The 25,669-nt window shown below is 34.3% G+C and overlaps 3 protein-coding genes across 5 annotated transcripts; 1 reads left to right on the plus strand and 2 right to left on the minus strand.

The window, feature by feature from the left end:
- Positions 1 to 1,396: 1,396 nt before the first annotated feature.
- On the minus strand, positions 1,397 to 7,921 carry LOC136339761 (tRNA (guanine(10)-N2)-methyltransferase homolog). 2 transcript variants are annotated; one of them, XM_066283222.1, is made up of 8 exons: positions 7,317 to 7,919; positions 3,922 to 3,987; positions 3,117 to 3,362; positions 2,926 to 3,060; positions 2,602 to 2,865; positions 2,412 to 2,550; positions 2,154 to 2,352; positions 1,416 to 2,100 (listed from the first exon to the last, which is right to left on the minus strand). In XM_066283222.1, exons 1-8 carry the CDS (start codon positions 7,380 to 7,382, stop codon positions 1,809 to 1,811), a joined length of 1,407 nt encoding a protein of 468 aa, XP_066139319.1. In that variant the 5' UTR covers positions 7,383 to 7,919; the 3' UTR covers positions 1,416 to 1,808. The 2 variants fall into 2 exon arrangements, with proteins under 2 accessions (XP_066139320.1, XP_066139319.1); XM_066283223.1 differs by lacking the exon at positions 3,922 to 3,987 and having other exon boundaries at positions 1,397 to 2,100; positions 7,317 to 7,921.
- Positions 7,922 to 8,977: 1,056 nt separating this feature from the next.
- On the plus strand, positions 8,978 to 16,874 carry LOC136339686 (cilia- and flagella-associated protein 43). 2 transcript variants are annotated; one of them, XM_066283114.1, is made up of 23 exons: positions 8,978 to 9,074; positions 9,276 to 9,547; positions 9,596 to 9,755; positions 9,806 to 10,019; positions 10,075 to 10,203; positions 10,261 to 10,393; positions 10,447 to 10,592; positions 10,650 to 10,892; positions 11,148 to 11,468; positions 11,629 to 11,857; positions 13,166 to 13,413; positions 13,463 to 13,685; positions 13,765 to 13,942; positions 14,000 to 14,240; positions 14,293 to 14,472; positions 14,524 to 14,763; positions 14,832 to 15,133; positions 15,190 to 15,384; positions 15,505 to 15,736; positions 15,787 to 16,062; positions 16,117 to 16,260; positions 16,310 to 16,593; positions 16,644 to 16,874. In XM_066283114.1, exons 1-23 carry the CDS (start codon positions 9,049 to 9,051, stop codon positions 16,783 to 16,785), a joined length of 4,758 nt encoding a protein of 1,585 aa, XP_066139211.1. In that variant the 5' UTR covers positions 8,978 to 9,048; the 3' UTR covers positions 16,786 to 16,874. The 2 variants fall into 2 exon arrangements, with proteins under 2 accessions (XP_066139211.1, XP_066139210.1); XM_066283113.1 differs by having other exon boundaries at positions 14,293 to 14,763.
- A 620-nt stretch (positions 16,875 to 17,494) lies between these two features.
- DhpD (guanine deaminase) lies at positions 17,495 to 23,103 on the minus strand. The gene is made up of 8 exons (XM_066283115.1): positions 22,896 to 23,103; positions 21,411 to 21,677; positions 19,811 to 20,029; positions 19,642 to 19,749; positions 19,490 to 19,591; positions 18,346 to 18,511; positions 18,139 to 18,285; positions 17,495 to 17,757 (listed from the first exon to the last, which is right to left on the minus strand). The coding sequence occupies exons 1-8, from the start codon at positions 23,004 to 23,006 to the stop codon at positions 17,525 to 17,527; spliced, it is 1,353 nt and encodes a 450-aa protein (XP_066139212.1). The 5' UTR covers positions 23,007 to 23,103; the 3' UTR covers positions 17,495 to 17,524.
- Between the last annotated feature and the right edge of the window lie 2,566 nt (positions 23,104 to 25,669).

A 25,669-nucleotide genomic window follows, 5' to 3' on the forward strand; every position in this document is an offset into this window, starting at 1 on the left:
AGTTCTTCAACTGCATGAACTGGAGTAAAATACATTATCTGTTTCATATGGCCACGTAAATAAAAATCGCGAGGATTTAAATCTGGGAACCGAGCGGGACACGCAACAGAACCATTTCGACCAATCCACCCACTGGGAAAGTGCTAATTTAACCATTCTCGTACTATTCGGGCGTTATGACAAGGAGCACCATCATGAAAATACCACGTGTTTACACGAATTTCCTGCGAAACATCTTCCAATAAATGACGTAGCTCGTTATTTAAAAACTGTAAATAACTTCTACTATTTAATCGATCTGGTAAAAAAATAAGTGCCGATGAGCCGATCGTTTACCATTCCTGCCCATACATTTATTGGAAATTGCGAGGTCTTATACTATGGGGATTTTCATCTGTCCAAATGCGAGTGTCGTACATATTAAATACTTCTTACCTGGTGAATCTCGCTTCCTCGGCGGCTAATACATAGCTAAGGAAGTTTGGAACCCGTCTTAGTTTTCTTGAAACCCAGTTGCAGGAACCCTGTCGATGATGATAATCCAGCCGTTGCAAACACTGAACTTTTTGACACTTTACAAGTGCTAATCCCTGGATTATTTCCAACACTTTCCAAAACTTCACTTTCGCCATTTGCAAAACGATTAAGGCCGTTGTCTGCCGCGATCTTGATATGCACCTGCACGAGTTCCACCATTACGAAGTCCTCGAATAACACGAAGAAACGCGGGCCCATGGGGTGTGGGACGATCCGGGAAACGATGTGTATGAATCCTACGAAACCGATTCGAGTTTCCACGAGTTTCCCCATGGGCCAACACCATATCAGTGTATTCGCTATTTGTAAAACGCGGCGTTTCGCACGAAAATTTCTCACTACCAACAATCGTAAACAATGAAAGACTTGCGATGCATCGACCTTGACTCACGGATAGCAAAAAAACTTTACGATAAAAAAAACATCAACAAAGTATCCAGTGCATATTTGGATTTTTTTTGTTAATCCATAAACGATGCCACAGACCCGTTTTAGCAGGTAAAAATACCAGAAGTACACGTGACTTAAAAAAAAATCTTATTTGACAAAAGTTGTTACTATCGATGAATTCTGCTACATGTTGAAATTATGGCACTCATTTCTTAAACACCCTGTATAACAATAAAAAGATCTGTAAAATTAAGAAATACGCTAATAAATCTCCTTTAAGTTTGTGTTGGATAAAAATTGTTTACGTACAACAGACGTATTTGTGGCGTAAGAATTAGTTGCATCTCCTACGCTTGGACACCAGTTTTACAAATAAACTTGCGTTGTTTATTAAAATATTCGAAAGGGAAGAATGTACGATCGATAGGAAGTAAGGCAAAGATGGAGAGAAATTTACTCTTCGGTTAAGGAAAACTGACAATTCTGACAGATGTTAATACATAGCACCTATTAGTTTATAGATGGCGTCACCTTACATTAACTAGGCAGTACTTATTAATAGAAAAAAAAATCTTTAATTAAGATATCAAAAACTATGGAATTTTTATTACAAAAATTAACAACTAATTTAAATTTACATTTTACTTTTACAATAGTGTTCAGAAAAAGAACCTTATTCAAAGTATGTAAAGAAATTTGACGTGCGGTAAGATACATCCGTTTTTAACTACCAATCGAGTGTTGGTCAAGAACTCTATCGCACTTAAAGTGCTTAAAAAACCTGTATAATTTAGCAAGTCACACCCGCATGAGGGTGGTTAAATTGCATTTTACTGCACACTACTAAGGAAACCAATTTTCAACCTAAAGCAAATTCTTTATTAAATCTCCAATGAGCTTTTACTTTTAACATATTTTTCCCAATTTTTTTTATTAACGGCCGCATTTTTCATTCTCCTTTCTTTCCTAGTTTCCTCCCTAACAACGAAATATTTATCTCTAAAATCATGTATCCTTGATTGCTCGGCGTCATCAACTTCATCGACCGAAGGATGCCGCATTTTCGCATATGTCAACAGCCGCCTTGAGGTGACTTTACTAAGCGGCTGTTCACAATTCGCTAACAATTTTAGACAAGGATGCATAGGTAAGCAGTCTTCTGTATAATCATCTCTATATAAAAACAAAATTACAGTAACAGCTTTAAGATGTGTTTTTTTCCTTACTTAAAAATGGGAAACCAGCACACAAGCCGACCTCCAAGTTTCAGATGTTTCGCCGAAAAATCCAGAAGATCTTTATATATATTCGGAATTCCATATTCAATTTTAGCAGGAATATGGGTGGCTAAATGCTTTTCACTTATAACGCAGTCATGTTTCTGTGTGCCTACTCGCTCTGTGGTTTCTCTAATTCCATACGGAGCTGACAAACATTTACCATTAGGAATTATTATTACAGCGAAAACTCTGTTATAAACGTACGATCAGTTATAATGGCATCAAATTGAACTGAATCCTTCCAAAACTTCATAGAAAAATCGTTAATAAGAACATCTACGTATTTATCCTGTAGACCGTATTGTCTCATGTTGGCTTCTATAGACTCGTCATTAGCACGCTTCTATAAACCTCACATTACTAAATTCTTATGATAACTACCACTAAAAGCAACCTTTTGCTTGATCCTCGTAGGTTTGGTTTTTCCGTGTAACATCAAATAATCAATATCTGTACCAAATACATAACCACCAAACTCGGCAGCAGCCACTAACAAAGACCCAGAGCCTACAAATGGGTCTAATATAAAGTCGCCGTTGCTAACTTTGGCTTGATTAGCCATCAGCAGGGATAGCTGGGGATCCATGCTAGTATTCCCTATAAATTTCCGCGTTTTTAATGACAATTTTTTGATGAGAGCTCTGAGGCCATTTGCAACCTAAAAATTGTCGAATTGAGACATGAATGCCCAGCTTTGATTTTTTTCATAACATCTTACACATCGTCCAAAAAATACTTCATACGGTAATTCTGGAGGACTACTAGCTCTGATACCATAATATTCGATATACTGTAAACAGAGATCTGGGTCTTTTAAGCGGACAGGACCTTGAATGGGCAAATAGATGAAGCTCTGGAAAAATAATTGGTTCTGTAATCTGCCTTGAAGAGTAGATTTATTTCAGATACTTCTAGTTTAGCAATTTTCTCGTTTTGTGTGAAATGTCGACCAAAAGTTTCAACTTCCAGTTTGAAGCTCTTTTTGGGGTGAAAATAAGGGGCAAATATTTGGCATTGTTGTTTTAAGGTCGAGTGGAGAGAGTCTAAAGATTTGGCATGGCCCCATAATTCGATACAATTCCGTAAAGACACAGATCTGCTAGCCAGCAATTTGGCGTCTTTCTCCGATGAAAATTCGACTAACCAATAAGGCTCCTAAGAATAGAGAATGCTTATAAATGGGAAATGCGATCAATTATAATAGATTTATGCAGATATGAACACAAATCAAAATATTTCCATAGGGAAAATTAATGTCCCAATAATATAGACTATCCTAAAACTATATACATAGGTTAGATTGAAAGATCTGGGGAAGTGGAAGAAATCTAGTAAAATCTGTAATACACCAACTTTCAATTTACAACTTCTACTCCATGTTGAGTGAACAATTAAATATTTTTTTTCAAAAGTATTTTCTGAATCAATGCTTAGGATATTTCAAACAATACAAATAATAGTAGAGAAACAGGGTTTTTTTAGTAATTTTCAACATCAATATCATGTGTACCTATTAATTTATTAGCCTCAGTTAATATAAGGTAAATATAATGGGTGATCATAAAAAAAGCGTTGATTCAGCAATTTACTATTTACTAAAAAACATCTGATCTGATAAATTGAGCCACTTGAAATTATTTTAATGATAGCCCTTTGCAATTTGACACGCTCACTCCTACATAAACATATATCTTAATAGTTATGGTAAAATTACCTTGTTTTGTGGCTTTTGGTCATATCTCATTTCAATCTTAAATAATGATAGTAAAGACTCAATTTCCTGAAACAAAAAAAAAATTTACACTTTAACCTACATACTAGCTTCCATAACTTTTATTTGTTATGATTCTAACAAAAAATTACGTTAATAAAAGCCCATAAGCACTAAATAGATGTATTAATGCACATTTCAACTTTATTTCAAATGAAGGTACAAAATAATGATGGCACATTAATATGGGATTGGGAAAATGCAATATCAATAAATGCAAACAAAATTAGCAAATTCGAAAACTAAAAAGATACATTTATAAATAACGCTTTATTTTATGTGATAATTATCAAAGCAGATGTTTAAATACGGGACTATTTTTAGATCTTTTCTACGTTCTACTTCATTCCCTTATTAAATGATTTGTATTACTCAATCGTATTTAATTCACAACGGGACATAATTCTTTTGTAGAAGATCCTGATTTCAATGGTCGTTGCCCGTAAGTTGTAAGAAAATGTAAAGTGACTTGCCTTCCGAATTCAAGAAGTGGCAGGTACTTATTTCTACACCTTCTCTATAACTGCTAGGTCTGTATACAAGATTGATCTACTGAGCAGCTATACACAGAATGAGCACCACGATTTTTTAATTCCTATTGTTGTTCCGTTCAAAGATAGAAACTGAACGTTTAAAGTGATGCCTTCCATATTTTTGGATTAGGCGGTTTTGGGTTCTGGCACTTATATTTGTATGTTCTTTTATTCAGTTCAGGAACATATCTCTATAATTCTTAGAGATTGAATAGGAATGCAGTTGGATATACTCATCACAACGACATTGTCAATTCAACGCACAAGTATTAGATTTCCATCAATTTTAGCCCACGGTTTGTTTTTACGAGCGATTTGTTATCGGAAAAAATGGCGATTTTTAACACTCTTATCTTGTCGCAAAACTCCAGTTCATCGATAGCCTACGCTAGTTAATTTTTTGTATCTGGAATGTTATTCCTGTTTCGATCTATTCTTTTTTGTTTTTCCCCTTGCCGGTTTGTTTGCTTTTTTATTTTCGATGGTCTTCAATAGTTTCTTTCTTTTCGTGGCGAGTCTAGCAAGACGAATATTGTCATAACTTTCAACGGAGCATTTTTCCTTTAAAATGCCTACTTTTATATTGTCGCTAGATATAATAATTTTTATTTCTACTCCGGATAACACATTTAAATTAAATATATATATTTTTTTAATTATAATTAATCATAAAATTCTGCTGGTTAAGTGATTCATATTACAAGTAGATTCTAAATAAAAAGCATCTCTCTGCACACCTGTGCACGCTATCTTTTTTGAAAGATAGATCGATAGCAAACGATGATATAGCCAAGTCCGGTCGTTTTCTGGTTCATCGAATAATCCATGTAGATAACTTTTCCTGCGTGGACTATTTTTATATCTATAAGCGCGAAACAATAAATATCTAATACAAAATAAAATCAATTTGACAACAGAATTTTTCGTCTATATTTGGAGAATTTCAAACTTATCTAAATGTAGTTTTGGAAATTAACAGCCAACAAAAAAATATTATGTTTGTCTAATGAATAATAGTAAACACCTGTTGCAAATCGGAATTTATAAAACGCGAAGACCGTTCGCTACTAAATATTGGACTGTTACTGCCTTACACATCTATAAAAATGAATCAAAAAATCTAAAAATAAATCAAAACAAATTTGCAAAAATATCGCAAGCGATCTCGAATATTCCCAGTGGCACATTCGTGGTGTCACCATTTTTTATCGAAATATAACATACTATTTTAAATAAAATTTTTAAAAATTAATTTTTTCTATAGGACTGAAAATAAATATCGTTATGTTATAAAATAGTATAGGTGAACAAAAAAAAAAGACTTATTACATGGCAAACACGTTTGGACAATTGCTACGCATCGGAGTGCATATTTATCTCTTTGTTAAAAATTACTAATTACAAGTTTCAGCTAAAATTCATGTAATGTAAATACATCACAAAGAATGCCTTTACGTATATATTTAGAAGCATTAAGTTCACAAAATTTTCAGAAAAAAAAATTTAATTCTTTAACGCATTTATATGCAACGGGCTTTAATGGGTTAATAAAACTAAAATATACACGGTTTCTAAAAAATAGGGTGCATATATTTTAGGCGGTGAAGGTAAAATGGAAATAAGAAAGAAGGTTTATATGCACATAAGTCGCCCAGAAGTGAGTTCTAAAAAATCTAGGGCTTTTTCAGGGGTACATGGATAAAATTTTATGCCTGGAGATTATTTTTTACTACAAATCATTGCCGGTGTTAGAAAATTTGAATCGCCTCCAGTGACATAGAACCTAAGTAGACTCAACTAAATATACACAATTTGGTTTTGTTTTGAAAAATACTGCACATTTTCACACCAAAAAAATTTTACTCCTGCTAAAAACCCATAGGATCAACCACTTCTGAAAAAATTCTAATTTTGTCAGTCAATGCATGTTGCAGGTTGGACCACTATTTTAAAGAGTAGAGTTGGCATTAGTTAAAAATATCATTTCTCCATCCCATTTTTTTACAATTTTTCAGAGGTTCTCAAAGCTTGTCAATGTAGCTAAGTGTTTGAGATATGTAGAAAATACCATTTATGAAGTTCAGTCTTCAAACAACTATTAGAACTCATTTTGATATCATGTTCATGAAAACTTTTTTTATTTTGATAAAAGCAATTACCTCATAAAATTTATGTGTACTATTCCTGTAAACCTTGCAAAAATATTTTATAGGTATACAAGTCTGCAAATAGGTGAGTTTTTCTTTTAATACTGTGGTATATACATATATGAGTATTAAAAGCAAGGAAGAAGAAACATTCCCTCAAACAAGCACAAAATATATTTAAGAAAAACCCCATATATTATGCAGGGTAACCAAAATTTTAGGGGTGAAACCCGTTTCTGTTAGAGTGGTGCAATTAGGGAGTTAAAAATATGACACTAAACTCTCGACACGACGACAATTTCCTTCTCAATAATAAAATTGAAATGTCCAAGTGTTTATCAAAATTACATATGGAGTTTCTTAAAACTTCTCTGTTTCATTTTCATTTGGGCACCCTGTATATTGTATTATATTATGCTTTGCATGCATATACTAAAAATGATTCTAAGATCGGTCGTATTTAGTTTCACACAAATTGTTTAAATCATTTCTCATGTGTGGCCACTGTGTAATAAATATATTTTAGCTGTTTTCCTTGTCTAACATATAGGTTAGATTTATCACTGGAGTAAGCAATAGCAATTCATATACAATATTATACAATCAATGGATTTGCCTTTAACACAAGCGGAAACAAGAACAAAATAAAATAACTTACTGCATATCTAAACTCTGTATGCTCCTGGGCGAACCATAACAAATACTTCTTCCAGGCTTTAGACATCGCTTTCACGATTGTCAAGTACTTATTAAACGTTTTCTTTAATACCAACAATTGAAAATTAAGTTTTCTATATAACTTTAATAAACAAAAGCAATAAATTAAATTTAACAAAATCAAACCCAAACAGAAAACATAACCTTACATACGGATCACATTCGCACTAAAAGGGGTTTTCAATCCAATCTTTGATCATTGTTACCGGAAAAGGTTACAATACTATACTCTGGAGCAATTAGAATCGGAAATGTACACAACTAAAGAATTAAACAAATTTGATTCATTAAATTTCACCTAAGTTCTTAAAGCCCAGTTTTTCGAATACCCGGTAACTTGTTAACGAGATAATTTGGATAGAATCGGTGTAAATCAGAGCCGTTACATACAAAAACCAATGAAAAAATACAAGAACAGCAATATCTATGTACAAATCCATTTACAGACTGTTGATAGACTACGAACACGTGCTCAGAGTAAATGCTACGAGAGAAACGTAAAAAACACACACAGACCATAGAACAAATCGCACTCAGACTAATAACAAAGATAAGACATACTGCAAATTCCCTACACAACCCATCCAAGGAATTCCTCTATGAACGGACACAAATGAAAAAGATAACGGAAAGACTCCAAGTATTATAAACAAACTGGCAACCGATGTTTTTAAACGTTTTTTTTTACAATATTTAAAGGAGAACCAAAAAAAATTCAGCGTACTTATAAACAGAATTGAAATTGAATAAACGGAACCTTTGATTTGATGTGCCGCTTGACCCCCCCTTACCATTTAAGATTCTTAAAGGGGTTGCCAACCCGTTTAGGGGGATGGCTCTATACCTACGAATTTATGATTTAAAAATGTCCTCCTTAACAGTAACATTGACGTGTCTTGGAGTTTTCCGATGAAAAAAGATTCCATTCAAGATATTTCAGGTGGATTGTTTTAAATGGGCCACCCTGTATAAGATATTGAAAATATCCTCCACCTGCAAGAATGCCGGCTTCGGCCGCTTTTCAAACATTATCGTATGCTATTTAAAAAATTCCTTATGTATGCTGTGTTAATCGAATGAATTATGAGATTCCTCAGTTGCAGATCGTTGCTTTTTATTTTTTTTCCACGAAATTGATTAACATTGCGTAAAAATTTTCAAGACATATTTTTTTTACGAAAATATGAAGCATTCAAGAAATGAATTTTGCTTTTTTTTAACAGTGAAGGTTCATGTGTTTCGTTTAAAATGTTTAGTGCTACATTAATGGGAGGGGGACTTTGCAACTTTTTTCTTCAATTTCAAGAACAACACAACAAGATTTGATTAAATTTATTGGTTAACTAAGAATATTTGAGATATGCTGTATATTCATCCCTTCCTGATATTCACTAACGAAAGAACCATCACCACTTTTAATGAATAGGTATATCTATTTTCATGAAGTAGCAGACGTACATTTCTGACTTCGCAATTCAACGTATGTTCCTACAGGATTTAGAGCTCGTTCTTGTTTATAGTCATAGCAACTATTGATTAAACTACTGAAAGAAAAAGGTGTGAGTTATACATTACATAGACACCATTTGGGTCTATATAACTTTCAAAAGCCATATAACAAAAACATATTACGAAAAGGAAAAGATAAATTAAGTTAGTTACATCCAACCAATATGAAGGTTTCGGATAATGAAACTTTGTAAGTAGAATTAAACACGAACGAAATTTTCCTTTCAAAACAACTAATTTGGTTGTTTTAATGATTTATTTCATCTTTTACTCATTTTCTTATTATGTCAAAGAAAAACTTATCTTATACTATCCAGTTTCAAACGTTTTCGGTTTGCCAGTATTTTTTCTCCCCTCAACATCCAACAAACCATCAAAATTTTCCACCTAGATGGGTCAAAATCGGCAACATAAAAGATATTAGCACCATGGGCCGAGACGTCGTAATTATAGGCAGAGACTGCTTCTTGCAGTTCCTCAACCTCAATACCGGAGAGGTCACCCAACAGCTCACCCTTAACAACCACAAAATCAACGGGGATGGTCTAAAATGTTTCAAGGGGCATTCGTACTTGCACATTTTCGCTTATTGCGAAAACTGCCAGCAACCAAATATCTACGTGAAGAGTTATCCGGATTTTCAAATTATTTGCAAATTTACTGGTGGGAACATTAATTAGCTTTAATCTTATCTAAAATTTATTACTTTAGGGGTTAGAGAAGGATACAAAAGTTTAGCATTTTCGGACTGCTCTTTCCTATTCGCACTTGGAGAGATGCCGCACTATAAAGTAACCGTCTGGAATTGGAGGAGCACTGAAAAATTTGCTGAGAGCTCAAACGAACTTCTCTATGAAAATCAAAAAATCACGTATTTTTTCCCATAATTTTTCTTATAACAATAAAAAAAAATTTAATTAGCTGCAGTAACGGCCGTCCAATGTACCTGGCCCAATATGGAGTGGGGTCAAACAAACTCTTCATTTGGGATGTTTTTATCGTTTGCAAATCGACCATTTTCACCAAACATGAAGTGTCAATGGGCAAATACAAGCCTGCACCCTTTGAGGATATTGTCTGGTCCATGGAAAACGTTGCTTTATATATTATTGACTCCAAAGGGTGTATTTATACGGTAATAGTTTATCATTAACAAATTCAAACCTTTCGCCGAAGCACAATTTCATTAGGTAGACAGAGACTTTTGTCTAGAACTCATTGTGGATGTATCTGAAGCTGGAATATGTGGTAACATAACGCCGTCGATATGTTGGTATCTCCATGGATTAACAGTCTCAGGGCCAAATCAGGAAATTCGAGTATTAATTCTTCATGATTTACATATTACCTGCAAGTTTTACATCCATAATTTACAGCACTATAAGAAACTGAGTGCTGCCTGGATTTCCGATTTCCAATATCCTACTCCCGAGGCCATTAGTGGAATTATCAGTAGGAAATCAGAAAAATGCGTTGGGCGAACCGTAAATTCCGACATAATTTCATTTGGTAATTAATTTTTTGAGGCTCCTCAACTTCACTCATTGCTTTAAATCTACTAGGGGCTACAGAGAATAGCCTAACGTACCTTAAGAAAAACGAGTCTAATTTTAGTACCATTTGCACCGTGAATCCTATTGGGAAATTCATGGTTGCAATTAGAAATGAAGTCAATATCCTTTTATTCAATATGGAGACTGGAGAAGTTGTAACTAATGTCGCATTCATCTAATATATTAGAGCAGACCAATTGCGATTTTTTTAGGTTTCTTCTTTAATATTAGATAACAGGATCTTATGCATAGCAGACCATCCTTCATACCCCTTCGTAGCAGTAGCTCAGGAAAATGGGTGTATTCAACTAATTTCATTCCATAACGAAACGAAGCCTGCGAGTTTGGTTCAAATGTACCTTACTGAGACTCCATTAACCACGGTCAAATTTTTTGAAGAGGGCCATCTTTTCGTTACTGGAAACAGAGACTGTGGAGAATTTTTCATACTTAAGGTTGGGCCAGGGTTATATTAGTTCTAAGGAATTAAGTGAGAAAAATTTACGCGTCGCAAATATCCGGCACCATTAACTAACTCAGTAACACATAACAGTATTAAAAATCCCCACTTGCAACGTTATCTACATATGTTTTTCCGGAATATTTCACAAGTCTACATAACTACGATATCAATTAAAATGCTAAATTTATTTTCCCATTCTAGTTAAAGTTTCTACTCCATATTCGATTACAAAATAGCCTTTTTCCAGGGCCTCCCAGGTACTCAAATTGAAGTAATCATCAACATCCAAGTAGGTCGTCAAGTGGTGGATTACATGATGGTGGCCTCTCAAAACATGATACGATTTTTCGGAATTCTTTCAATCAAAGACAAACTATTTGCAGGAAATAAGATAATTCGATATTGTATAGTCGACAAAGTTATAGTTAAAGTTAAGGAATTCGAATTTAAAAACCAAGAAACATTGTATAGACGCATCTACCCAACGAAAGGGCAGAATAAAGATAGTACTTTTTATTTAATTCCTTTGCATACCAGATATTTTGAAGTTGCTGAAATTAAGCAGGGGGTTAGTATTTTGTTTCCTTAACGGCCAAACTATTGATGTGCTGTTAACTTTAAGTGAAAGCTAGTTTGTCCTCCAAAGTCCATTTCAAGTTTCTGTGCAAATTAGCTAACAGTTAAAGGTACTATTTTGGACCCAAGATTTGCAGATCTTCATGTTGTAGAACCCGAAAATAACTATTACAGAGACCATTAAAACTGGCCATCAAGTTCGGAGGTTTTTGATGCGTTTATCTACCAAATACGCCCTAACATGGGGCTATGATGGGTTTACTTTCATCCGGAGTCTGGATTTCCGGGAAACTAAGGGAATGGTTTTGTGCAACCATCGTTACTACCAGGGAGTAGCGAAAGCTATTTCCAACCACGATGCAACCATTATTGTAACGTTGGGTATGAAGAATTCATATTAAGCCAAAGTATACTGCGTGATATAGACAAGAGAACACCCTGTAAACATGATTTTATTTAAATAATTTTTGGAACGCACGAATGTATATACGAACACAAAAATCGATTAAATTTTCGGCTATATTATATGTGCCTAAACGCAAAATGCAGCAAAATTTTCACGAATTGAGCGAATTTGAGAGAGGTTGAATTGTGGGTGTATGAAAGGCTGGTCGGTCATTTAAGGAAATCACCACCAGATTGAACAGTAGTGTAAACACTATAAGGAAATATTGTCAGGCATGGGTCTAAGAAGACCAAGCAGACAGAAACAGAGGTACTGGATGATTCCAAAAAACTATAGAACACCAAGATCACCGCCTTCGAATTATGGCCCTAAGAGATAGGTTCGTCTCGTCGAGAAAGCTGGATGATTAGTGATTTGCTGACTATGGACGACCAATTGAGATTCTAACCATTAACCATCGGATAAAAAATTTTGGACCAATTTGCTACTGTCTCCATCTTGTGTTATCCTTCACCTTAAAGCAACATCAAAATCGGCTGCAGTGGTGTAGAAGACGGATACATTGGATTCTTTAATGGGATAATATCGTGTGTAGTGACGAAATTAGAAGTCCTGGAACCTCATCTCGTGCGTTATCTGGAAACTCTTGTTAATCCAGTTTTCTAGCAAGACAACGCACGACCACGGGTGGTTAGAATGGTACTATGAACATCAAAATTCAATCATTTTACTATCTTAGCTACCTCGATCTCCAGACCTCGCACCGAATATACGTGTATGGAATATTGTAGGTAGAAGGTTGCATAAATTTCTCCATTCCCCACAAGACCTAGCGGCACTATGTCATGCTGTCCAATTAGCCTCGAATGAGATCCCCAAAGAGGGCATCAACCATCTTATTAGATCCATGCTTAGACGTGTACAACAATGTATAAAACACCACGGAGGACCGACAAATTATTATTTTTTTGTTTTTTAACAATTAAATTTGTTCAAATTTTTAATAAAGTATTTGTTTTAGCGTATGTCTATCAAAAATTATTTAAATAAAACCATTTACACGGGATGTTTACTTCTCTATGTCACGTAGTGTATTACATAATTAACATTTATGGTCAACTGCAAGATTTTTTGTTTGTAGGAACGTATTTTTAGCCCAAAATATTGACTTTACTGTTAATTTTAACTTCAAGTTAGTTTCTCCGCACAAAAACTACGTGTCTGATATTATAGTATATTAATAATTCGGCCTTATTTTTTATTTATTGCGGTTTTTTGCTTAGGTTATAGCGGCGTTTTGGCAGCAGTTAGATTACCCTATAAAACCGACAATCAAGAAGAGCTAGCAAAGTTATGCAGTCTGGTCAATAGCCCTAAATATCGGCTGATATTTAAAAAACCCACTTTAGGAATTGCGATTGAGAACAGATTTGAGGGAATGAATTGGAAGGAAATACAGCGACTCAAAATAATTGAGGAGGAGGAGAGACAATGCGCAAAGGAATTAAGCAAAATCTTAAATGAATTTCAGGTAAAGTTATGTTAAATAATAGGGCTAATAAAGTACTTTAATATCCTAGGATATTCAAAACATCCTTATAAATTTGGTGAATCAAAACGTGGATGGGCCGGAAAATCAAAAACTGGACATGTTGGAGTTCTACTTGGATATACCTTCATATCATAAGAGACAGCAGAAAAATAAAGAGGATTGTAAAGAGTTGGACACTTATTTGAAATGTTTGATTTTAGCTCAGGATAAGGTGTCGGCGTACATTATAAAAAATTATTACGAACCAATGGGTAAGTTTACATCCAACGAATAAAAATTTCATATTCACTTCATAGAGTATGACGAATTTCTTTTTACTTTAAATTCTAGTTGTTCAATGGCAAAACATTTTGGGTATTCACAGTGCAGTAAAAGCCACAAATTATAGCCTTCTTCCTGAAAACCATTCACAAATTAAACGGTTCCGTTGGATTGAGGAGCAGAGAAAAATAGAGCGATACCTAAGTAGTCAAGACAACTTCGAGCCGTGGTTAGCCATGACTAAACAGTAAATTATGTTTTAAATTCCTTCGCAATAAATTTTAAACGAATTGCTTTAATTCAGGGAATTACAAGAACTGAAAATCAAACGTCCAATGGCACCAAAACAGAAATATACAGACTTAGAAGCTCCGCTGAAACTTCAAGAAAAAATAGATATCACTGATTTAGGTGGCACCTTGGAAAGTAAAATCGCAATAGACGGTTCAGTTTCGCAGCTCTATATCCCTGTGAGCAGTACTCACTACTCACAACGACAATTGAATAGTTTTTACCAGTGTGAGCTGCAGCAGACAGTGGCGGAAGTAAACAACAATAACAAAAAGATATTTATTTTATATTCAAAACTTTTTTTAGCACGAAATAATTCAACTGAAATACAACTACAACAAGTGCTTTCACAACATTAGAGCTTTGAAAGAGAGGGAGATGAACAATATTAAGGAGAAAAACGCCAGACTGAGGCATATAATATCGGAATTCAATTATTTTTCGGACGAGATTACCCTCGATGTTGTAGATCCTGAATGGGAGGCGGTCAGAAGGTCTAAGCCTACCAAACAAAAGAACTTTGAACTTCTATTTCAGATAGAGAACGTGGAAACAGATATTCTAAGAGTTTCTAACATCGAAGTTCCCGTTCGACCCTACATTTCCCCAAGTGAACAAGCGATATTGGATGCAAAAGCTGCAGAAGTAGAACGGCTTCAGCTTCTACAAATCGCAGACGACTTTAGGGAACGCACCCTTATGGCAATGATGAATGGAGTATTGGAAGTGAGATGGGAGGATGAATTGAAAAAGGAAATAATCAAACCAAAATGCATTGTAAATTGCACTAAAACTAACCAGCAAATTATATGAAACAAAAATAGCACTTTTCTTATCGGTTATAGCTGGAAAAAAACTCGTCAGAGTTTAATGAAGAAGACCTGGGTAAAATGCGTGCCTATGAGGACAAAGTAGCGCAACTGAAGGCTGACAGGGAGAAATATACAAATTTATTAGAAATGGAGTTTATTACATTATCAACAGGCCTCCGGGACACTATCAGGAAGTTCAACCAGAAGCTGCACGACTGTACGACATATAAGTTGTACATTGATTCAGGCATAAATCATGAGAATTTAATTATTAACAAACAACTTCATATTCAGAACCAGAGAATTCAGATTCAGAAAAAGGAACGAGAGATATTGTAATGAAACTTTAAAGATAGCCGATTCAGTGTTACTTTATCTACTATTCGATTAGGCAGATGATTAAAGACTACGAATTATACATGGGGGAGAATCAAAAAATCATAATTCAAGTGCAGGAAGCTTTGGTCGAGTGCAAAAATACCATGGATATGATGCAGCTCAAGGAGAAGCAACTTGAAAAGGCATATAGGCGAGATTTCCAGGATATGTCTCCCATTGTGCAAGAACAATCATACAAATTATACAGGTTTGTCTCATTCGTCAAATAAACAAAAAATTGTATATTTAAATATATCCACTCGCCGGAGTAATCATTTTCAATTTAAAAGTAAAACGGCTACTTAACTAACTTTACTTTTTGCCTCAGAAAGCGCCCTAAGGCAAATTTCCGCATAATTTCAACTGCAACGGTGTTAAACGAGCTGGCAAAAGGGGTGTTGACTAACGAAATCACTTATACAATGACACAGGAATGTTTAGACTACTTAAAAGCCCTCGAAGCCATCGATGTCTTTGCAGGGCTACCTTCGACCATCGACGAAACAACGTGGCAATTAATTTGCAAACATCGCAGACTGCACATAGAGCTTGAGATGAGGGTAGATGGGGTCAACAGTGATGTCCTATGATAGTAATAATTGAAATTTAGCTCAGAGCGATTCAGGTTCAGATATTCGAGGGAGAGGCCACAATATCGACTTTTCAAAAACGGGTAGTTACGAAGAAGGAGAAAATTGTTTTGCTTAATACACAGCTGGAAGAAACGAGAAAGGATCGACTGAAGATCATTCATAATAAACAGATACAACTAGTGGTACGAAGAGGATTGGTGGAAATTCCTATGAAAGGAGAGTTTTTCACTGATTTTACCGATGCCATTTTACTGCCCAAAGCTGAGATTGAGAATGTAAATAAACTCATCGTGGTAAGTATTATTCGCACAGTAAAACTTGTGTTACCTTTACATCAATTTCTGCAGGCAGCAGGACAATTAAAACTGAAAACCATCGAGAAAAACCTCAAATTCCGACGAATTATAATGGCTACAGAGTGGGAACACATGAGACTCCGAATGAAAATCGACGATTTTATTGAGCAGAAAAGGGATATAGAGAACGTCAAGGTTCGTTACTGGCTCAATCAGAGCGCCATAATATTAACAAAACATTTAGTTCACTAAAGAAATGCAATTATACCTGAAGAACAAAGGCCTGGGGAGAAAGCAGCAAGTCGAATCTTTCGAGATGGAGATCGAGCGTTTAACTGTAATGTACGAGACCCGCATAAAAGAGAGAAAAAATAAAGTCAAGAAAATTCGAACGCAGCTAGAGGTTTTCAAAGAGAATAATGCGAATTTGGATAAAGTTATTAATGAGATCAATATTGATGTCTATCATTATCGGATTGAAAAGGACTTTGACGTAGAGGAGAGGGAACAAGAAATATTGGAAGCCAGGTAATTCCGCGATTTGTAGTTTAAATTACGTTTATTGAGCTTCATTTTAGAATGAGCGGAATGTTTCATCGGAACCAGTTGATTCATGATATACAGAAAAATCACAATGATATATTGGTGCTACAGGCCGAGCTGGAACTTCTTAGATTAAGAACGTTCCCCACGTTCAAATATAAGGTTTTAAAAGAATAACTTATTTCCTTATAGTTAGAAATCATTAGATAAACATTTTATTGGGTTGGCAGCTAAGGCAATGCAGTTTGTAAGGAAAAAAACTTATATGCATAGGCAGAATAAATTTAATCTCGTAATGTCCATTATTATCTATAACCTTTTGCCATTTTTCAGGTAGTATCATTATTTCGTTTCCAAAATACTCTTTGTTTTTAATAGCAAAAAACTGTTCTAAGTGAATTTTTACTTCATTATCATTATTGAAATTTTTGCCATTTTGAGAAATTTTCCAAAGATCGAAATAAATGATAATCCGCTTGTGTTAAGATCCAATCATTTTTGTTAGGTGTCCAAAGATGTATGGGCTGTTGTCATGGTGAAATCCTCTAACGCCTGGTAACATTTGGACAGTTAACACTGAAACACCCTGTTTACATGCATGATAATAAATACGCTTTAATTTCCATATATGTATAGCTACAAAAAATATTTAACGAATAACCTTTAGAATATGAAGCCTTTGACCCTTAAAGTGGGCATATTATATTTAGATATCGACTGTAAAATGTACGCCGAAATAAAATTAGTGTATTGTTATTAACTGTATTGATTGGCTACAAAATTAAATCATTCAACCTTAATTAAGTCAATATTCTATTTCCCGACATTTTCAGCTAAAGGGCCTTATTTGCTTGCTCTAACCGCATCAGGTCACTCATTAAACAAATCAGAAATTAAAATTCACTTTATTATAAATTTATATTTTTAAATATTTATCTCGTGTTTTCACTTCTTTTCCTGCTACAAATACTTTAACAATATTTCTATCGTCCCCACAATAAATGAATTTTTGTAGATTTTCCAAAGGTGAATATTGCACATACTGAGGGAAGTAATCTGTATACGAGTCTTCTACTGCTAGGTCTATTATGAGGGCATCGAATTCTTTGCCCACAACAAAATTGCCGATCTTGTTATCTAGGGAAAGTACTGAAAAAATAAAAATAAACTATTCATTACACTTTTTCTGAACCAACTAAATTTTGTTAGTAGTACTCATTTTGGATGAAACTCTGAACACTTTTAATTTATTTTTATCAAATTGATTTCATACTTATCATCATTAGTATTCTAAGAAATGTCAATCCTTCCATACCAAACTTTACGTTTGGTGCGATATAAAATTCACAAAACATTTTCGTATCTTCACCAATCTATGTACATTAAGGGTACATTTTTTTAAATAAAAAAAGAGTGTATTCTATCTGGTTCCTGTTACGGCAAATTTCACATTTGACGCCGTATAGGATCGAGGTAATTCGAGTAAGATTCACACACAACAGCAAATCATAAATGAAACCTTCAGCCTACCTTCAGCTCCTCCTAAAGTCGCCAAATAAAAAACTTCAATGTAAGTTAGCGGCTTATGGTTATCTTTCATAGATGCTATGTTAACGGTTGTATCCAAAGCCAATTTCATTACCTCACGAATCGAAGGGGAAGGCCCTCCAGAAACATCTAAATCCAAATCGTTTTAATATTTACATGAAATTTCACTGAAATCACGTTATTAAGTACCTGAACCCAGTCCCACCTTAATGCCATACTTTAACAATTTAGTTACATCACAAAGGCCAGATTTCAGACATGTGTTAGAGCCTGGGCAATGAGCTATTGAGGCTCCCTTTTTGGCTATTAGTTCCAGTTCTTCATCGGAGAGATGAACTCCATGGGCTAATATGGTCTAACATACAGGTAGAACTAGTTTACAAGTCAAACCAGACCGCTTAAGGTTTAGTATGGCTGCGTCAAAGACCAAAAGGGACGTGCGTTGAGGGCTAGCGTTTGAAGTGGGCGGAGTCAGTCTGGTCGGCGTCTTCACTTCGATGCTTAGATTAGTATCTATTTGGCTGCCCTTTCGACTATGGAAATTTTAAAAACTACCGAAGCGAAAAGCAGCAATTCAAATGAATAAATAAATGAAAACATGAGAGCCCTACGTATTAAAATCGAAATTCCTCACGTGGTTTATTGGCAGTGATCAATCGATAGTCACAAATCCAAAAACTCAAACAGTAATCCATTGTTTATCGAAACATTTGGAAATACACGTGCATTTTATGACAAATTAGGATACTGTTTGGTACAACGAAGAGGTTTGTTTGAGAAAATAGGTTCATGTCTCTTAAGATGGAATAAAATCAAATAGCGGAAAAAAATTAAAAAAATCCATACATGCATGTATTTACGTATTATTTAAATCGGTTCTGAACAACGTTTTAAATAATAAACAAACTTCGAAGGGTTAGCGCTGCCTGATAGGCCGTTGACCTATCAAAAGTTTTTAAACAAATATTCAAAATAAACGAATTTGGATCATCATATTCATAGTGACGTAAATGATTTATGCTATAAGGGGAAAATGAGCAATAACTTATAAATAAGAAAATATCAATTGTTATTAAGCCGTCATTATAGAATCTATGGGTAAAAATTCTGGAATAATGAAAGATTCGGCGAACACCGAACCGACTCCGCCCACTTCAACGCTAGCCCTGAAACGCATTTCGTTGGTCTTGTCGCAGGCATACTAAACTTGATGCGGTCCTCCGACTTGCACAATTACTATGTTTCCATTTGAATTAGTTTTACCTCTAGATCAATTCTAAATTCTAAGACGTTACATAAACTGATAAAAAAGCTATGAATTTTTCATATTTACTTTTGCAGTAAGAATATCGGACTCGTCATATACTGCCGCATAAGACATCCCAAATGATTCTTTAACAATCTGGACTTCCTCCACATTCTCTGAGATATGAGTCTGCAAGGCAAAAGAGTTAGCTTGCCCTTAATGCAAAGGCAATCAAATACCTGGACACAAAGATTGTTGTTTTTGGCGATCTTCCCTAGTGCCTTCATGTGTGGAATGGTGGTGCTAAGAGCAAATCGTGGAGTTATTATTGGCTGAACTAAATCTGTCTAGAAACAATCTATCTGTAATTTATTAATCGTCCTCAAGGGAAAATGTCTCTATTGGTACCTGGAGGGCATCCACACTTTCGATAAATTTCACGGTATTTTTCAAAGATTCGTCTTCGCTTTCGACATAATTTTTAAAGGGAGATTGGGTCATATTCACTTTACCAACTAAAGCCCTTTGGCCGTGGTTAATTACAGAATGAACCAAAACCATATTGGCTTCAAGAAATAAAGAACCGAAGTAGCAGGCTGTAGTAGTTCCATGATCTAAGGATTTTCTCTATAAGGAACCAAACTGTCATTATTATAGGAATACAGTGAAAGTCGTAAGTAACGGCGTCGGTTATAACTACAAGTTCCAAATAGCAACGGAAATTCAAACGTTTAGTGGGATTTGCGTTTAACCTATGGTAAAAAAAGTCGCTTTTAACGTCCACAAAAAAGACATTTTTGGTGGTTTACTAGCCGCGTATAATGACGCTACGGGATATACTATAGTATAGTAACTGTAATATAGACTGCCGGCATTTTTTGAAGTTTGTTTTTGGCAGACAGTTGTCCAGCACACATACCCACGACTGTTAAATTTAGAGAATTGTGTTAACATTCAACATCTCCCACCAAATATCACATCAATCCTGCAGCCATTTAACTAAGCCATCATAAGATCAGTGAAACTTCATTTCGAAAAGCTCCAGCTAATGAATATTATTGGAAACAACCAGCAAAACAAAAAACGTGTTAATATTTTCGATGCAATATCAATGATTTCTCAAGTATTGAATAGGATCTCACCCCAAACAATCACGAAATGTTTTGGACATACAGGTTTATAACGAGCATAAGTAAGTGACTACTTTGAAGAGAAGGACTATCTTCCTTTAGCTGAGTTGGCAAGAAGAGTAAATAATAATTTTGAAAAAGATAATGCGCCTATTGCTACGATAAGAGAAAAACCTTACGTTATCAAATGAGTTATGGACTGATTTTTTACATGTTGACCTTCATCTGGAAACAAACGGTGCTTTACCTGACGAGCGAATTGCAAGCGAAATACTTATCATTCAAGGAACCCAAGATGGAAGTGATGAAGATTTTAAGCCACAATCATTTGTAGAAGCCCTACAGCCTTGTCAAGTTGTAAGTTATACAGTTATTCCAGAGACAAAAAGACACGTGATTGAAATCAGTTCCACAGAGAAAAAAATTTAATTGAATTTTTTCAACGTAAGTTGAAATGAACAAACAAAAAGTATAGGATATTTGAATAAATAATGTGTTTCAAAATACATACGTAAATATAAATAAGTTAGAAATTATAGTAAATTATTTACGTTTTATTATTTATCTGTTATAGTTTTTATTTTTTTAAATACATTTTTGTATTTTTTTTTTCATATTTTTATAATGATAAAAAACAAGTCTTGATGTAACGACGATCGGATAAAACGACCCTTTTTACGCGGTCCCCTTAGTGTCGTTATATTCGACTTTCACTGTATTTGTATTTGTCATAAGAAGACTATTTCTGCTTGACTTATAAAAATGGCAAACGGTATGAAAAAGTATGTTCCAATAATTTCTGGGCGATTTTTATATAACCTTAATATTACTATTACAATTATTTTATTATTATTATTATTATTATTATTATTACTTACAATCAATGCATTAAAAACAGTTTTTGCAAATCGTAGATCCCGGAAATTTTGTTCCAGTTTAAAGGTATAAGACTCCAACCACTCAAGAAGAGTTTTATCATAACCAAGTCCGGCATTTGGATATTGAGGAGCGTGGATGTGAGTGTCAATGAATCCTGGTATTAGAATCTGGGATTTTTTTAGGTGAATTTGTTGAACTTCGAATTCAGATTCGAGCTTATCATCGATATATTGATTCAAAGAGGATGAGTCTCCTACAGTAATGATCTGAAATGTAGAAAATAAATTTGTTGGGATTCTTTGAAATCTTATTGGGATGAAAGGGGAAAAATTGTGATTATTATAGGCCCATTAACTTGCGGCAATATGAAACCGTTTACGATTTCAAAAGATTCAATTCAACTTTGGTTACGGGAAGAGTTTAGTTTTAGTGCCGGCGGCTTCTTTTGCCATGCTATTGTATATGCGGCACCAGTTTAGGGGGGAGGTTGCTATACTGAAGTTTAAGAAATACGGGACGGTATTAGGAGAGATTTACCCATAAATACTAAAAAAAGCATCTCTTGCAATGATAGAAGGAAAAAGGTCAGAGATAGACTTTTTGGTATTTCTAACTCATTATCGGAAACCATCTGCTAACAAGGGGGAAAATCAACGAAGAAAGAAGCCCTGCCTGTTTTCGCTCAGATGACCAGAAGAACTCCTTATCCGCGGAGTTACTTTAAGCCAACAACGCGGAAGACGCCGTCGAGTTCGTATTGAAGTTTTTGCCAAAACTTATACCTGTTTTTCTCAAAAACTAATACATAGATCTTGAATCGCAACACACCATTGAAAGTAGTTTGAAAGACCTTTAATTTAAGATATCACTCGACTTACCTTTCAATGTTACGAAATCGGCATTTTGCGCGACCGGTGACGTAAGCAATATTAATAAAACAATTAGAAAACGCCAAACAATAGTATATTTTTGTCCTATTTAATGATTGTTTTTTTTAAGTTAATAGGTGGGGAGATAATTTAGATCCGCACGCTACATTAAGGACGATGCGGATTAATCAGGAAGCCACAAAACTAATCTTAATCTAAACCATATACCTCCTGATGGCAAACATAATATATCAATTCACGCATTTATTTATTGTGTTAGGCACATGTAGGGAATGCTGATCATGCTTTGATGAGGTTGGTAACAGATGACGCCGCTTATGAACGGCTCCTGTGTGGGGATCAATACAATCACTTTGGCGCAATAAGTGAACGCATATTTTAAATAAATCTGAGGTTTCCTACAGAATATTATCGCATGTTGTATAATATAGGTAGGTATTTAACGAATCGCATACGTAATAGACAAGCAATTTGACTACATTGAAATCGCCAAAATATCTTAACGTGTTGCCTCACGTGAAATTCCCCATGGGTAAAATTATATATGATTATCGATTACTATTTGAATAGATATTACTCGAGTAGATTTTTTACCTGTTTTCCTTGAACCGCGACGAAACCATTTTCCAAAGTTTCTATCTTTAATTTCTCAGTACAATGTAGCAGGTTGCCGATAAATATTCGCACTAAATTTGCTGGCGCCATTGTGGGTCCTTCTTAGATGCAACTGTAGCACTGTAGTTCACTATAGTCTCATCTAGCTGTTGTCATTGATTGGACTAAAAAATTTGATATCCTTGCTCTGAAATCCCAAGCGAAATTGCCGGAATCACCACTTTGCATTTATTTACCTTGAGATTATAGCGCAATTTATACAGGGTCCGCCTTTGGGAGTTAACACAATCCGTATATGGAGCATTACAAATTTAATGTACTTTTGGAATTTGTATTTTTGTTTTGTAGAAAAAAATTGATGTTGGAAAAATAGTTTCCACCTATATGGCTTTCGGTTACACGGAAAACTGACCCTCTTCTATTTTTTTTTTAATGGAATACGGGAGGTTTTTTAGTGAAAATAAGCTTTTCGTTGAAAATAAACATAAGTTTTATAATACCACATAGGATTGATTCTCAACTGTTTTTGATTTATTTTGATTTTTCCAGCTTTTTCGACACTCTAAAAGTTTTACTAAAATCCAAATACTCACAAAACTATTTGATATACATTGATTAAGTTATTTTCAAATTACTGAGAAATTAACACATTTTCATAGACAATTAGAGAATAAAGAAAAATATTTGAAAATAATTGTTAAAATTTAGAATTTTTCAATTAAAAAATGATATTATTTTCAAATCGTCCCGTACAATGGTTTTTGCACCATGGATTGATAGGGAAAAAATTAACAAATACGTCATACATCATAAGTATCAAACATAAATACTTCGCGAGTAAATTGAAAAACACTCAAATTTATATATAATTTAATCTAAATTATTTTATACGGCAAATATTTAAGTAAAGACACCTCAGCGCACTTTTACACGATGAAGTTGCCTAATGGTTATTTTGTACAATATATACATATGTCAAATAGCTTTATAAACAATTGAGTTTTAGTAATGTATCGAAGTCGTATCAATCAAAAACAGTTCAAAATCAATACTATGTTGTATTATAAAACTTATGTTTATTGCTGACAAAAAAACATTTTCGTTAAAAAGAACTGCCATATTTCAGGTGAAAAAATGAGTGAGGGGTAGGTTTTCAGGGTAACGGAAAGCCGTGGAGGTTGAAAATATTTTAACAAAGTCAGATTTTCCCCCACAAAACAAAAATACATTAAACTTCTAATATTTCACGTATGGATTCTGTCAGCTCCCAAAGGCGAACTCTGTATAATAAGACGGTTGATTCGCCACATTTAACGCTGACTGGACATGTACAGTGTAGGAAACTATTTATTACAATAGCTAGTAGGATGTGTAAGAAGGGTAAGGAAAAATACTAAAGACGAGACCCTTGAGGCCATTATAATAGCAGAGATAAAATTTTAGGTGATTTTTTTCTTTTATAGTCTTTATTTTCAACAAAACTTGCAGCAATACGTTATATCACAATGTTTACACACCAGAATTATGGCAGGTCAATTTCCCAGCTTTCTACTGACCACTGTTGCCACTATTCGTGAGTACGTCAATATCTACTCTAATTATTACTAGTAGTACTAATATTACTATTCGTAGTAACAGTGGATAGTCACATCATCTTCATAAATAGCACGTTCATATTTCCCCGGATATCCACGAGAAGTTTCTATCGCCCTAGACATTTTTCGCATAAAAATTCTAAATGTTCGATATCCTGTTTTCGGTCCACCGGAGTCATACAGCTTCTCTCTTGGCGGTACCTCTCTAAAGGACGTGCAACCTTGGAACGGCACTTATTTTGATCCGTCTTGACCAGCACCCAAGATATCGAAAATATTAGGAACCAAAGGGTTGTGGTATCTTATAAACCAAGGAAGGTACGGCCAAAAGGTTTGAGGTGTTTCATAGAGGTCGTCGAGACGATTTGTATGAGTTTTTTTTCAATTGTAAGACAATCGCCCCCCTCCTTCTCACATTTTTGTGGTGTTAAGCTTCAAAAGTAGGAAACAATGCGTGCCTCCCCGCTTTGACATTTTTCAAAAAGAACTCGAAACTTTCAATGTGGTGGTTATGAGTCCAATGGGTTCATACGGTCCTATGTCGACAGTGGATACCTCAGTTATAGTTGTGTAGTATGGGAAAGCAGTTTTTTTCGAACCATCATTTACGGCCCCAAAAATCGTAACAATTAAAAACAAAAATGATGCTGTCTTTCGGGAACCTTGAAAGATATTGACAAACGTTTTGAGGCATTTTATAGATCTCGTCAAAATTATTAATTTGAGTCATTTTTAATGCAATTATCCCACATCTGCCAGAATTATTGCAATTTAATATTGGAAAGTGAGAAAAGAAGGATACCTCTCGTTTTTCAAATTAAAAATAAATCCTATTATTAATAGATATTTTATTATAATTATATACATATATATTTAATATTATTAATTTAAATATAAAAGAAAAGACACAAAAAGAAGGAAAAAAATATTAAAGAAACAAAATAATAAAAAAGAGAAAAGACACAAAAAAGAAGGGAAAAAAATACTAAAGAAACAAAATAACAAAAAAGAGAAAAGACACAAAAAAAGAAGGGAAAAAACATTAAACAAATAAAATTAAAAAAATGAAACAAAAGGAAAAATAGAAAAAATAAATAATAAAACTAATCTGTACATAATTTTCAAAGCTATTTCACAGATTTACGGAGAAAGATTTTA

This window comes from Euwallacea fornicatus, chromosome 6, assembly GCF_040115645.1.
Source record: "Euwallacea fornicatus isolate EFF26 chromosome 6, ASM4011564v1, whole genome shotgun sequence".
Classification (NCBI taxonomy): Eukaryota; Metazoa; Arthropoda; class Insecta; order Coleoptera; family Curculionidae; genus Euwallacea; species Euwallacea fornicatus.

What these genes read in the sequence shown, in the direction of transcription:
- LOC136339761 (XM_066283222.1), bottom strand. Translation starts at nt 7,382, where the DNA reads ATGTCTAAAGCCTGGAAGAAGTATTTGTTATGGTTCGCCCAGGAGCAT. An exon ending in AAGTATTTTTTGGACGATGT is followed by an intron (nt 2,866 to 2,925) that starts GTAAGATGTTAT and finishes GACAATTTTTAG; the next exon opens with GTTGCAAATGGCCTCAGAGC. An exon ending in CTACGAGGATCAAGCAAAAG is followed by an intron (nt 2,551 to 2,601) that starts GTTGCTTTTAGT and finishes TGAGGTTTATAG; the next exon opens with AAGCGTGCTAATGACGAGTC.
- LOC136339686 (XM_066283113.1), top strand. Translation starts at nt 9,049, where the DNA reads ATGAAGGTTTCGGATAATGAAACTTT. An exon ending in GGCCAAATCAGGAAATTCGA is followed by an intron (nt 10,204 to 10,260) that starts GTATTAATTCTT and finishes CATAATTTACAG; the next exon opens with CACTATAAGAAACTGAGTGC. An exon ending in TTCCGACATAATTTCATTTG is followed by an intron (nt 10,394 to 10,446) that starts GTAATTAATTTT and finishes TAAATCTACTAG; the next exon opens with GGGCTACAGAGAATAGCCTA.
- DhpD (XM_066283115.1), bottom strand. Translation starts at nt 23,006, where the DNA reads ATGGCGCCAGCAAATTTAGTGCGAATATTTATCGGCAACCTGCTACAT. An exon ending in AAAGTGTGGATGCCCTCCAG is followed by an intron (nt 19,750 to 19,810) that starts GTACCAATAGAG and finishes GATTGTTTCTAG; the next exon opens with ACAGATTTAGTTCAGCCAAT. An exon ending in TAAGGTGGGACTGGGTTCAG is followed by an intron (nt 18,286 to 18,345) that starts GTACTTAATAAC and finishes ATTTGGATTTAG; the next exon opens with ATGTTTCTGGAGGGCCTTCC.